The sequence below is a fragment of the Sarcophilus harrisii genome, chromosome 3, assembly GCF_902635505.1.
Source record: "Sarcophilus harrisii chromosome 3, mSarHar1.11, whole genome shotgun sequence".
NCBI lineage: Eukaryota > Metazoa > Chordata > Mammalia > Dasyuromorphia > Dasyuridae > Sarcophilus > Sarcophilus harrisii.
Window position 1 is genome coordinate 453686938 of NC_045428.1, and position 12076 is coordinate 453699013.

A 12076-nucleotide genomic window follows, 5' to 3' on the forward strand; every position below is an offset into this window, starting at 1 on the left:
AGACACAGAGAAAGAGACAGAGAGAAAGGGGAGTAAGGAATAAGAGAAGGATGGAAGAAAAAAAGGAGAAGGGAGGGAAGGATAGAGGGAGAGACAAACAGAAAGGCAGAGAGATAAAAATGTATGTGTGTGTACATGTATCCCTGCCCACTTTCTGCCCTACCCATTCTTTACCACCTAAAAAAACAAAGATTCACCCTTTAATACTCCACACATGGATCTTCTCTGTCCCTTACAACCTTTCCACTTGCCAAATTGACCCAGGCCTTTCAATCCCAAGCTGTTCTCTATGGGTATAAGTCCCTGGCTGCCCAGGGATTGCTGGTGCCATTCTTCCATGCTCAAAGACTTCTCTCCTTTGCTTAGGAATGGGGTGCATTCACTCTGGCCACTAATTCATTATTGAATACTTAGCAACCACACCAAGACTGAATCATATAAAACTTTCCCCCTTTAATGTACATTTGGTCCCCATTAACTTCCCTGGGGTTCTGGTACCTTAAATACATTTGAATAGGGCCTTTATCAAGAACAAAGCAACAATTGCAATAAACTGTACATATTAAGTCATTTCTTTGGAAATAATTTTCTGATTCTTCCTATTATCCACCCTCTCTCCCTGCTATTGCAGAGCAAAGTCCCCTCCTTATCCTGGGCCCCATTCATACACATTTATCAACCCAGGTGCTTTGTGGGGTCTGGTGTGGACAGAACCATGGCCATCTCCCTTTCCCCCAGACCCAGCAGAAAAAGAACAAGGGGTCGGACTGAGCTGAGAAGAAAAACAGGAGGTTGTTTCCAGACCCTTGGGTACAAGGGCCACCCAGTCTCTGCTACATCTGTAAGCTCCAGGAGATCATGGATTGTTTAATTTAAACTATATACCTCCCCTAGTCCCAAGCACTGTGTTCTCCACACATCAATTCCTTTAAAAACATCTGTTGATTTTAATTGAATTGAACTCTTCTCTGGCTCTGAGGAGCATCGGCCAACACACACCTTCAGTGGGCCATCCCAGCACAAAAGCCGAGAAAGTTTTAAAATAAGGAAACAGAGAAAATCCAAAGGGTGGGGGCAAAGGAGGCTGAGGGTGTCAAAATTCCAACAAGAAGATATTGCTTCTCTTTGGTCCAAGAACATCACTTAGTCTGTGAATGGAACCAATGGCCCATTCCCATGCAGGACAGCAGCCAGCACCCAAATGTACCATTATTTATCCCTTCTCAGAGCAGGGACCTCCCCTTCTCAAACAAAAGCCTCAAGAAGCAGATGGCCCAGTGCTTCCTAGAGAAACTTCTGAGTGTGTGACCAAGCTCCAGGCAGGTGCCCCCCCCAAGCACCCTTTTATTCTCTGAAGCCTACAGAATTTCTGATCTTCTAAGGTACCGCAAGAGAGATTGCAGAGCTTGGAGAATAAGGGAAGCCTGGGGATCTTCTCCATGTGAATCACACAATCCAGCCCTGCTGTGCACCCCCAACCTCACCCCCCAAGAGTGCATAGGTCTAAGAAAAGCATTTCTCAACTGGAGTAGAGGAGGAAAATCAACTCTGGTATAAAATTATTAATTTAAAAGTATTAAAAACTATACACAGACACATAACAACTGGGAGTCGGGGAAAATGTTCAGCTTCCTGGAACTCATTTTCTTCAGTTCCAGGCAAGACTCTAGCTCCCCAGCCCAGAGCCCCCTGGCCATGGGCACTGCTCACATGGGATATCCCCCGTCTCAGCAAAGGGGGAGACTCCCAGAGTTCTCCTTGGGGAGAAAGGAGAAGGCTGAGGGACGTCTCTCAGGTCCAGGCTCAGGGACGGGGTCAGAGGGAAATCAAACAGTCAGCTGAGACACAGTCCTGGGAGTTTGGGGGGTGAGGCTGGGCTGGACCAGAGGCAAGTTTGAGGTTCCCCAGGTAGATTTGTGACCCTCGGAGACAAGAGGATAGAGTTCATATCCTGGAGGGATCTCAAAGGAGGGATGAGTCCATTGGTCTACTCTCCATATTCCTGTGAATGTGTGAGAAGAGGCCAGCACATTTACAAGCCCTATACTCCCGTCTGCTCTTTAATCCAGTCCCGGAGAATGGGGGTTCTCGTGTAGACCCCTGGCTTATTCCGCCGAGCGCAGCCGTCACCCCAGCTCACCACCCCAGCCAGGAACATTCGTCCATCATTTTCCACACTGGAGAGAGGGCCCCCCGAGTCACCCTAAAAGAAAAGAAATCCCAAACCATGTGAAGATCACACTCCATCTCCTAGATTCCAGCCACCACTGGACTCGCTTCCCAAACTTCCTCACCCATCTGATCATACCATTTTATAAAACCACATCCATGTTCATAGTCTCTCATTCTGTGTCTCTCCCTTCCCTCTCCCTCCCTTCTCTTTCTCTTTCTCTCTCTCTCTGTCTCTCTCTCTCTCTACCTCTCCTCTCTTTGTCTCTCTCTGTCTCTCTCTCTGTCTCTGTCTCTCTCTCTATCTCTCTCTCTGTCTCTGCCTTTGTCTCTCTTCCTCTCCTCTGTTTCTCTCTTTCTTTCTTTCTCTCTGTCTCTGTCTCTCTCTCTCTCTCCCTCTCCTCTCTTTGTCTCTCTCTGTCTGTCTCTCTCTCTCCCTCTCCTCTCTTTGTCTCTCTCTGTCTCTCTTCCTCTCCTCTCTCTGTCTGTCTCTCTCTTTCTTTCTTTCTTTCTCTCTCTGTCTCTGCCTCTGTCTCTCTCTACTTTTCCTCTCTCTCCCTCTCCCCTCCCGCTCCCTTTTCTCCTTCCCTCCCCTCCCCCTTCCCCCCTTTATCAGCACATCAGTCCCTCTGGTCTCCCCCCACCCACAGCTGGCAGCTGCCTACCTGGCAAGAGTCAACACCCCCATTGAGGAAACCGACGCACATCATGCGGGGGGTCACCTGATTGGGCAGCAGGGACTCGCACGTGGTCTGATTAATCACTCGGATCTCCCCCTTCTGGAGGATCAGTGCCCCCGTGCCTAGCAGTTGGGAAGAAGCAGCAGAAAGCTCTCAGGAGGAGCCCCTGGGCCTGGGCCTCCTGCAGCGGGCTCTGCCCCACACGCAGACAGCCTCCTCCCACCCCGTCCAGCCTCCTCTCGAGGAGGAAGAAATCAGTCAACCCCCCCTCCCCCCCAGAACAGGAGTCCCGTGTTCAAGGAAGTGAGCCCCAAAGAGATCTAAGGGGAATGAGAGTGGGGGAATGGGGGGCTCAGGTGCCTTCACAAACGGGGGACCCAGAGGGAAAGCTCTCCAGGAGCCTCTTACCTCCCTCCTTCGTGTGCCCCCAGCCCGTCACCCAGATGGCCTTGCCCGCGGGGAAAGTGTGGGACGAGTCAGGCAGGCAGATGGGCCGAATTACAGAGCTGAACTCGACGGGCTTGTCCAGCTCCAGGACAGCAATGTCATAGTCGAAGGTGAAGTCGTTGAAGGCAGCGTGGCGGATGATCTGCTTGAAGCCCCTCTCCTGCACCCCCTTGACGCTGCGCTTGCTCTGGTCATGCAGACCCAGGAAGGCTTTCCATTGGGTGGGCTGAGAGTATCTGGGAAAGACAAAGAGGGAACCACACATTCAACAGCACGGTCATCCTGGGGACAAGGAGAGGGGGCTCCGAGGGCCAGACTTAATTCTCTCGCTGACTTTCTCAGTGGGGGCACACAACACGCTCTCCCTGGGCTTCCAAATGGGAACACAGATATTCGTTGTTTCAACAAATGTTAATTCTTGCTATGGAAAGGCAGTGTGCTGCTATAGGAGAAACTCTGGGCTTGGAATCAGGAAATACCTGGGCACAAATACTGCCTCCAGTGCTGAAAAGCCTGCTAAGCATGGGCTTCTGTTATCTCCCCACCCACCCAGACGCCAGGGCTCTACGGGGACCATTCACAAGGAGACAAGCCAGATTCTTCATCCTCCTGACCACCATTCCTCAGATCTTCTCAGCTTCGTTACTTCTTCTCCCCACCTTCCCTCTCGTCACAGAAAAGAAAAACCTCCCCATGCTCCCTAGTTCTCCCCTCCTGACTGTATCTGTCTCCATTCTGTCCATCATCTTCCCTGACCTCCCTCTCAATCTCTGCCTCTTCACTCCAGAGGAGAGAGTGGGGCTGATGGCTTTACACAGCCCTGCCTCCCTAAATCCAATTCATTTTCAAGTGAAGACATCATCCTCCTGATGTCCTTGGTCCTCTTGGAGAACAAAGGACAGACAAATAACTAAACCTTTCCTGGCACCTGCAAATGTCTTCGCATCTCCCCATAGCCAGTTGATCGTTGGTTCTCTCTCTACAGTATCTTTTTCACTTGTCTCCTCGTCTCCACTCAAATGCTACCAACCTTAGTTAAGGTTCCAATTCTTGTTCTCCTTAGACAAATAATCTGGGCTTCAGTTTCCCTGTCTGTAAAATGAGGGGCTTTGGACCACATGATTTCTCAAGTCCTTTGCAATCCTAAGTCTATGATAAAGCCTTTTTCCTTTTTGCCTAGATTACTGGAACAACATCCTTCTTGCATCTCTCTTTCCAATCCACGCTTGTCAATATACTCTTCCTACGGTACAGGTCTGACCTGACCATGTCGTTTCCTGACTCAGTCCTACATCATCATTGCCTGCATGTGATCTCGGACATTAAATCAGCAAGTCTCCCTGTGGTCTCCATAATGTTAGGGTATCTACCTGCCCAGACTCTCCATTCTGGCCCTCCTAAAAAGCCCTGCCCTGCCCCTGAGTTAGCATCACTCCAGAGATGAAAAGACCAAGAGATGCTTTGTAAAGTATTTCATAAAACACAAAGCAGAGATACCTGTCCTATCTTGCAGGGGATGAGAGAAACTCATAGATGATCCAAGGAAGTTTCCCTTCTCCCATTCCCTCCAACCCCAGACTTTCCAATCCCAGGTAGAGCCTCTCAGAGGACACAACACCTACCTTTTTCTTGGCGTATCAACGAAGCAGTGGGCTGCAGAGACAAGCCAGGTGGAGGAGATTACTGACGCCCCACAGAGGTGACCCTCACCCTCTGCATGGAGGCTCACCTGCCACGGCCACTCTCCTTCGTCTGAGTTCTGGCCTCCAACAATCCTCGCGTGTCTGCTGAAGGACCGGAGTCCACAATCTATAGAACAATGGGAGAGAACTCAGGTGGAGTGTGTGAGCTGGGAAAGGGAGGCTCCCCACTGCCCAGGATCCATTCTGCTGGCCCCAGAGAACTAAAATGGAGACTTTTCTTTATGAGCCATCTCTGATAAGGACTAAGGTTGCAATAAAGCTATGACCATCAGGGGTCCTTTGGAGCACATTCCCAACTGCCAGGTCAGCTCCCAAGGAACTTTAAACCCCATCTCCATGTCTACCCAAGGAGACCCTTTTGAAGCTAGTTATCTCTTTTAGCCCTCTTTTCCTCTGACTCAAAATTAAGCTAGGAGGATTTCTGGTTTTTAATTGCTTTTTAGTTTCCTCCTTTGCATATATTTACATGTAGCATTTTAAGAAGCTCTAGAAAGAAAGATAAATTCATAAAATATCCAGGGCTGAAAAGCAGCCCAGGTTCCCAACCACCGTGCTGATAAGAAGGAACAGGGAGAATGGGCCTCTAAGAGTTGTTTTTCTCCCTTCCTGATGGACACAGAGGCTAATGTAGTAGGGGGACTTCCCTTAGCTGTTTCCTACAAGCCAGGGACAAAGAGAAACCCAAAATAAAGGGGCCACGCCTGGTCCTGCCCTTGATGTCCATACCACAGTTCTTCTCATCCGAGCCATCGCTGCAGTCTTTCTTCCCATCACACTCCGGGTTCTTTTTGCTCAGACACACTCCACTGAGGCACTTGTATGTGTATTTGGTGCAGGGGACGGTCCAGACTGACAGCAAAGGGGGAGAAAAGGTCAAAGCTGGGGTTGGGGAATAACACTCAGTTTCCTCCTGGAGTACAGGTTGTCAGGGCTAGGAAGTCAGCACCAAGCTGAAGCATCCTTGCCAAACCCACACAAAAATTACTCCATCTCGAAATTTTTGTGCCTTTTTTTATAAGACTGGATCCCCTTTCTCACTAAGGCCGGACATGCAGCAGCTCTTCACAGGCCCAATCCCACTATTAATCAGCAGGGAAGTTTTAAGATGTTGCTTTTCTGACTTGGGCCTGGTCCCCCTGGGCAGGCTGGTGGCCCCCTACCCCTAAGGTTTACTATATTAGTGCAGCACTCATTCGGCTTTGGTCCTTCTGCAGTTGAGAACTCCTGAGTTTATCAGGCTATCCATCAGATTCAGCTTTTCTGACAGCAGGGACTGTAGTATGAACCACCATGCCCAATCCATTAACTTCTAACACAGTTGCAGCCCTCCCTGCCTAGGACCACCAACTCATATCTCTACCATGCTTCAAAAAACTTCCCAAGATTTCGAGAAGTCTTTCCTAACTTCCCACTCCTTCTGCTGTGCTTTCACCAAATAGTATGTAGGGCTGTCTGCATTTATTAAAGAATATTTGTAGAAACATTGTTTTGTCTATATCTGAATGTCTTTGAATGGGTCCTAAATTCCATGTAAAATACACGTTTCCCTGAAGGCTGGAGCCACACAAAGTGTTCCCTTTTTATTTCTCACTTGCACACAAAGTTTGAGGTATATACTCAGTTCAGAGTCCTCAATGACTGAGGGGGAAAAAATGGAGTGGAATATTCCTAGTGCTCAACCCCAGAGGAATTTTTGTCAGATCTAGGGGTAATCTCTGATACCTTGAACCCCAAAGTCCCACAAGAGGTCCCCAATCTCTGCAATGAGCCTAGAACCATGAGCGGTCTCAGGACACCTATTTTTTCAGCTCTTACCACTATCACACTCGGCTTCATCACTCCCATCTCCACAGTTATCCTGCTTATCACATTTCTGGCTCTCAGGGATGCATTTTCCATTGCCACACCTGAAGTTCCCTTCTGGGCAACCTGAAAAAGCACACAGCCTCAACAAACAGCTAACTGTTTCTCTCTATTCCATGACATCCCCCTGTCCCAAGACAAGCCACCACTGTCCTAAGGGGACAAACCCAAACAGAAACAGATCTCAGTGGGTCACATATTGACTTGGAAAACCACAAATTAACATCATCTAATTTATTGCAATTTTATTGATCTAATTAAGCATTTCCCAGTTATTTTAATCTAGTTTGGGCTGTACAGAATTTGACAAGTCACTTGTGGTTCAAATGCAAGTTTGACACCTCTCCCCTAGGATGCTGAAAAGGGGTAAATGGAATAGGCAACAGCTTTGCCTCAGAGAAAAGAACCCCAGGGCCCTTCCCCAGGAACCCTAAATGCTGAGGAAATTACTCACTGCACTGAAGCTCATCACTGTTATCCCCACAGTCATTCAGGCCATCGCAGACCCAATAGAGGGGCTTACAAAATTTGTTCTTGCAAGTGAACTGGAAGGTTGAGTTGCACACTGTTGGAGGGATGAAATGAGAAGAGGTGTGAGCAGCAAAGTGATGGAGAAATGAGGGCACTTGCAAACAGAAGAGTCAGGGGGCCTGAATCTCAGATAACTCATCTGGCTTAGACAATAACAACATACTTAGAAGGAAAAAGGAATACCTAGAGTGTTCAGGGGCTACCGGGCAAATGCTACAGAAATGCTTCATGTCCAATTCAGGCAAAAGACTAAAAAAGATTTAAATTTGGGCTTCAAGAGTGAGGAGAACCTGGACTAGGTTATCCCTTCCACATCATGGGGGTTAAAGACATAATGACTCTGTGACCTGGAAAATAGGTATAAAATTTTTTAGTTCTCCCTTCATACCAGAGAAGAACTCTGAATTATCATGGTACATATGTTGATCTTAGATCTTATGTGTCCTATATACTATGTAAAATGCATGTTTCCCTGAAGGCTGGAGCCACACAAAGTGTTCCCTTTTTTATTTCTCACTTGCACACAAGGTATGAAGTGTATACTGAATTCAGAGTCCTCAATAACTAAAGTCATCCGCTGGTCATCTGCAACTTCCACAAAGTTCCCCCAAAATACCATCTCATATCTTATGCCGATCCACGTATGATATATTGGAACCACGATGTGGAAGAGTAACAATTTCAATATGAGGTTCCCAACCAGCTCTGGATTCATCTTATGAAAGGCACAGGGTAGCCGCTTGGGGGTAGGAAATGGGGAGGGCTCAGAAGTATCCATGGGATAAAGGAGTCATGGGGGCACTGTGTGCCCACACAGGCAGGGCAAAAGGCAGGGAATGGGCAGCTGAGCAGGAGGCCCAGGCCCAGGGCCACCATCCTGAGACCAAGTCTATCCCATGGCAGACTCCTCGACTTACCACACTCAAGCTCATCACTGAAGTCTGTGCAGTCTGCCCAGCCATCGCAGCGCAAAGCGTTATTGATACAGCGCCCCGTTTTGCAGGTGAACATGCCAGGACAGGCTGTGGGGGAAAGGGTAGAGGGAGAAAAGTGGGGGGCCCCTATTAGGCCTGTAGTTCTCATTTATTAATTTAATTAATTTGAAAACCTCCTACTCGATACCTAAGGGCAAGGACTGTAAGAAGAGAGAGCCCTGGACACCAGTGGATGTGGATCAGAAAACTCTAGTGAAATCTCTTTGGAAAGTTCAATGCTAAACTAGAAAGAGCCAAAGGCTGAGCATCAGGAGATCCTAGTTTCAATCTTGATTATGTCACTTGCTACATGTACACACAACCTTTCTGGACTAGAGGTTTTCTCATCTGCAAAATGAGGGTTAATGTGCTTGCCTTATTATAATGTTGTAAGAATCAAATAAACTGATGGCTATATGCTTTATAAATATGAAAAAAGTTAGAAGCTTATCTTGAACCAATTTCCTTTTTTTTTTAATTGAAGTTTTTTATTTTCAAAATAAATGCAAGGATAATTTTTCACCGCTGATCCTTGCAAAACCTTGTGTTTGGACCAATTTCCAAACAGGCTAACTTTCCAAAGCCACCTTCTCCCCCCCCCCCCCCCCCCCCCCCCCCAATTACTCACGATCACTGGAGTCATAAGAGAGGTACTCGGCCAAGAAACCTGTGTCAGTATAGGACTCGTCTGAGTGGAAATGGACAGTGATCTTGTTGCTATTGCTGGACACAACAAACTGTAGCTTCTCTCCACAGATCCTGAAGGGGATAGGAGAGGAAAAATGATGTGCATTCTTGTGACCGTTACTGAACCTCAGCCAGAGGGAGGGAAGGGATTATGGGGTCAGGAAGTGGAGGGGGGGAATCAAGTCCATTAAACAGGCTGGGAAAATCCCCACTGGTCAGTCAGAGTGAACGGAGACCCCTATGGAGGGGACAAAGCTGGGGATAAGGGGTTAGGAGCGAGCCACCCAGGGGAGGGAAGGTCACCCCAATCTCCTCCACCACACACGATTCTAATAGAAAGCATCGTTGAGAATTCTCTCCATTTCTCCCAGAACACTTACTTTTCCCCATTGATTTCCACATAGTCCTTGGTGCAGGTCCCCAAGGTTTTGTGAGGCTCCACCAGATAGAAAATTTTGAAACGAATCTTGACATTTTGGTCAGCAGGGACCTGCAAAGGGAAGTGATACTCAGCCACTCTTTCCCCTAAGCCCTTATCCCAAGATCTTGGAAAGGAAAGTCTTTCTCTCACCATTCTTGTTCCTAAAAAGAATCTAAATTGTTTTATTCCTTTCTTCAAATTCTTCATTGTCTCTCATTTCCTTCCCCTGACATTTCACCCAATATTAGTGACACTAAAGATACTGAAAACACAGATAATTCAAATTTATAACAATGGGCCAAAGATTTCAGAGCAATTTTGGCTTTAATATCTTAAGCAGCTCAGAATTACACTAAGATTGGGGGTCATCCTGTCTAGTGTTTTCAAGTTCACAAAGTCCTTTCTTCCCAATGACCCTGAGAGAGAATGATTATTCCTGTTTAACATATGATGAACCCAAGGGTCAAAGAGATACTGTGATTTGCCCATGGTCACAGACCAAGGCAGAGACTTGGAAGCCCAGGGCTTTTGATGGTGAACAAGTCTAACAACATTTGGTTTAAATTGCACCAGAAAGGTCATAGATTAGATGGTTAACAAGATTTTAGTGAGACACCAGAAACTGTTGCTAGGGAAGATTAGCATTTCCAACACTGGAGGGTCATTAGAGAAGAAAGAAACTAGAATTAAAGGGAGATCAGCCCTAGGAGCCTCTTGCCATCTCTTGAAGCCCTTTTTTTAAGGTCATGTTGTAACACCACATAGCCTTTTCCCCGTCCCTTCTTCCTTGTCTCCTACTTTATTGTACTAGGTACATAATTAGACACACCTAACTCCTACCTCAATATCCCACGTGCAGTCAATATTTGGGGGGTAGTGGCCTGGGTAGTAGGGAGTACTGAATGTCCCCTGCACTCCAGTTAGGTGACCTCCACATTCTGAAAGTCAAAAAACATGAGAAGCAGTGTGAGACATCCATAAACAGAGTTTGGATGAAAGACATAAGAAGAGACAGATCAGATGGATTCTTTTTAATGGGAGCTTCCAGGTGAGAAGCCAAAGATACTGCTATATTTCTACCTTATTTCTGGGGTGGGAGGAACAGTAATGAGGATCTAAAAATTCTGTGATGGTTGGATTCACCAAGGCCTTCATGGGCTTCCTTTAAGATAATCCTCAAAACCCAAGCTGCTGATTCAACCTCACAGTCAGCAGATAAAGGCTGAAGTTGTTAACCTTTGTGTGCAATGGATCCCTCTGACAGTCTGGTGAAGCCCATTTCAGAATAAAGTTCTTAAAATGCATAAAAGACATATGCTTACAAACACAATTATGTTAAAATGCAGTTTTCAAAATATTTTCTTAAAAAAAAAGTTCATATACTCCAAATTAAGGACCCCTGCCATAGAGGCTCCAGTATTATATGTTTCAAATGATCCAACCTGTCCCTTAGCTGGCACACCAGCCTCCACTTTCCCAAGCATCCTTACTGCTGAGGATTTCGACTGAATTCAGTAAGTATTTATTAAAATTTGGGCACTGTTGGGAGTCAAGTTATAAACACAAAAATATTCTCTTCCCTCTGAGGGGCTCACATTTTAATGGGGGAAGAGAAATGGGGAAGAGAGAGAAAGAGAATGTATACATATATATATGATCAAAAGAAAATCTACAAAGTAAAAAGTTGTTTTGAGGAAGGGAAGCAAAAACAATTGGGAATATCAGGAAAGGCCTTATATAGAAGATGAAAACTACCTTGAAGAAAGAGCTTAATATTCCAAGGGGCTGAGGTGAGGAGAAAGTAAATTAGCCATGTAAGACAACTCATGGAAAGTTATAGGGAAAAGCAACAAGAAATAATAAGGAGGCTCTTCTAAGCAGGACCAATGAATCTGATTCCATAATCAAGGAAGGTCATATTTTGCATCTCTATCCAGGAAGCCAAAAAGCTTTGAGTGCTACCCAAAGCAGTTTGTGCTTTATCCTAGCTACAATAGGAGTCACTGCAGCTTCTTGAGCAGGGGAGGGATGTGGGCAGAAATGATTTTTTAGAAATATCAAAGTTTGGTAGCCATGTGCAAAGTAGATTAGAGAGCAAAGAAGTTTGAACAAAATCATTTGTGTTCTGGCAAACAGGGTTAAGCGACTTGCTCAGTCACACAACTATTAAGTGTCTGAGGTGGAATCAGAGCCAGTACTGTATACACTGTACCACCCAGGTGCCTGTCCCATTCCCCAACCCCACCTTAAACCCTTTCCTTACCCATCATCTTGGACAACTGGAAGAATTCGGCCTTAAAACCGGGATGACGCCGCACAGTGTTGGTGATGAGCGTGACGAGCATGACATTCTGAGAGGAGAGGAAGGTCAGGTTGTAGGACGGAGGGTAAACGCCGCACAGCCTGGGAAGGAAGGAGGAAGAGCCTGAGGGAAGAAGGGGCAGGCAAGCCCCCGAGGCCTCCTCCCCACTTTAGACCCGGATCTTAACCCTGCTGCAACTGCCCGTATTTCAGGAGTCGGATCTGGAAAGTGACCACAAGCAAAGCCCCCTAAACATAATCAGCACACTGGATAGAGCACCAGGTCTGCAGTCAGAAGGA

General features: G+C 46.7%; 1 protein-coding gene across 1 annotated transcript in view; it reads right to left on the minus strand.

Annotated features, from left to right (window-relative positions):
* Nucleotides 1-433: 433 nt before the first annotated feature.
* The window catches only part of ST14 (suppression of tumorigenicity 14), a 70752-nt gene continuing 59109 nt past the window's right edge, over nt 434-12076 (minus strand). Inside the window, exons 8-19 of the mRNA XM_012545156.3 lie at nt 11739-11878; nt 10316-10413; nt 9435-9544; nt 8996-9126; nt 8311-8415; nt 7317-7427; nt 6815-6928; nt 5726-5848; nt 4919-5105; nt 3258-3532; nt 2835-2971; nt 434-2203 (exon numbers count right to left, since the gene is read on the minus strand). Coding sequence (XP_012400610.1) covers nt 2042-2203; nt 2835-2971; nt 3258-3532; nt 4919-5105; nt 5726-5848; nt 6815-6928; nt 7317-7427; nt 8311-8415; nt 8996-9126; nt 9435-9544; nt 10316-10413; nt 11739-11878 — 1693 coding nt within the window. The 3' untranslated portion in view covers nt 434-2041. The remainder of the gene's footprint in view (nt 2204-2834; nt 2972-3257; nt 3533-4918; nt 5106-5725; nt 5849-6814; nt 6929-7316; nt 7428-8310; nt 8416-8995; nt 9127-9434; nt 9545-10315; nt 10414-11738; nt 11879-12076) is intronic.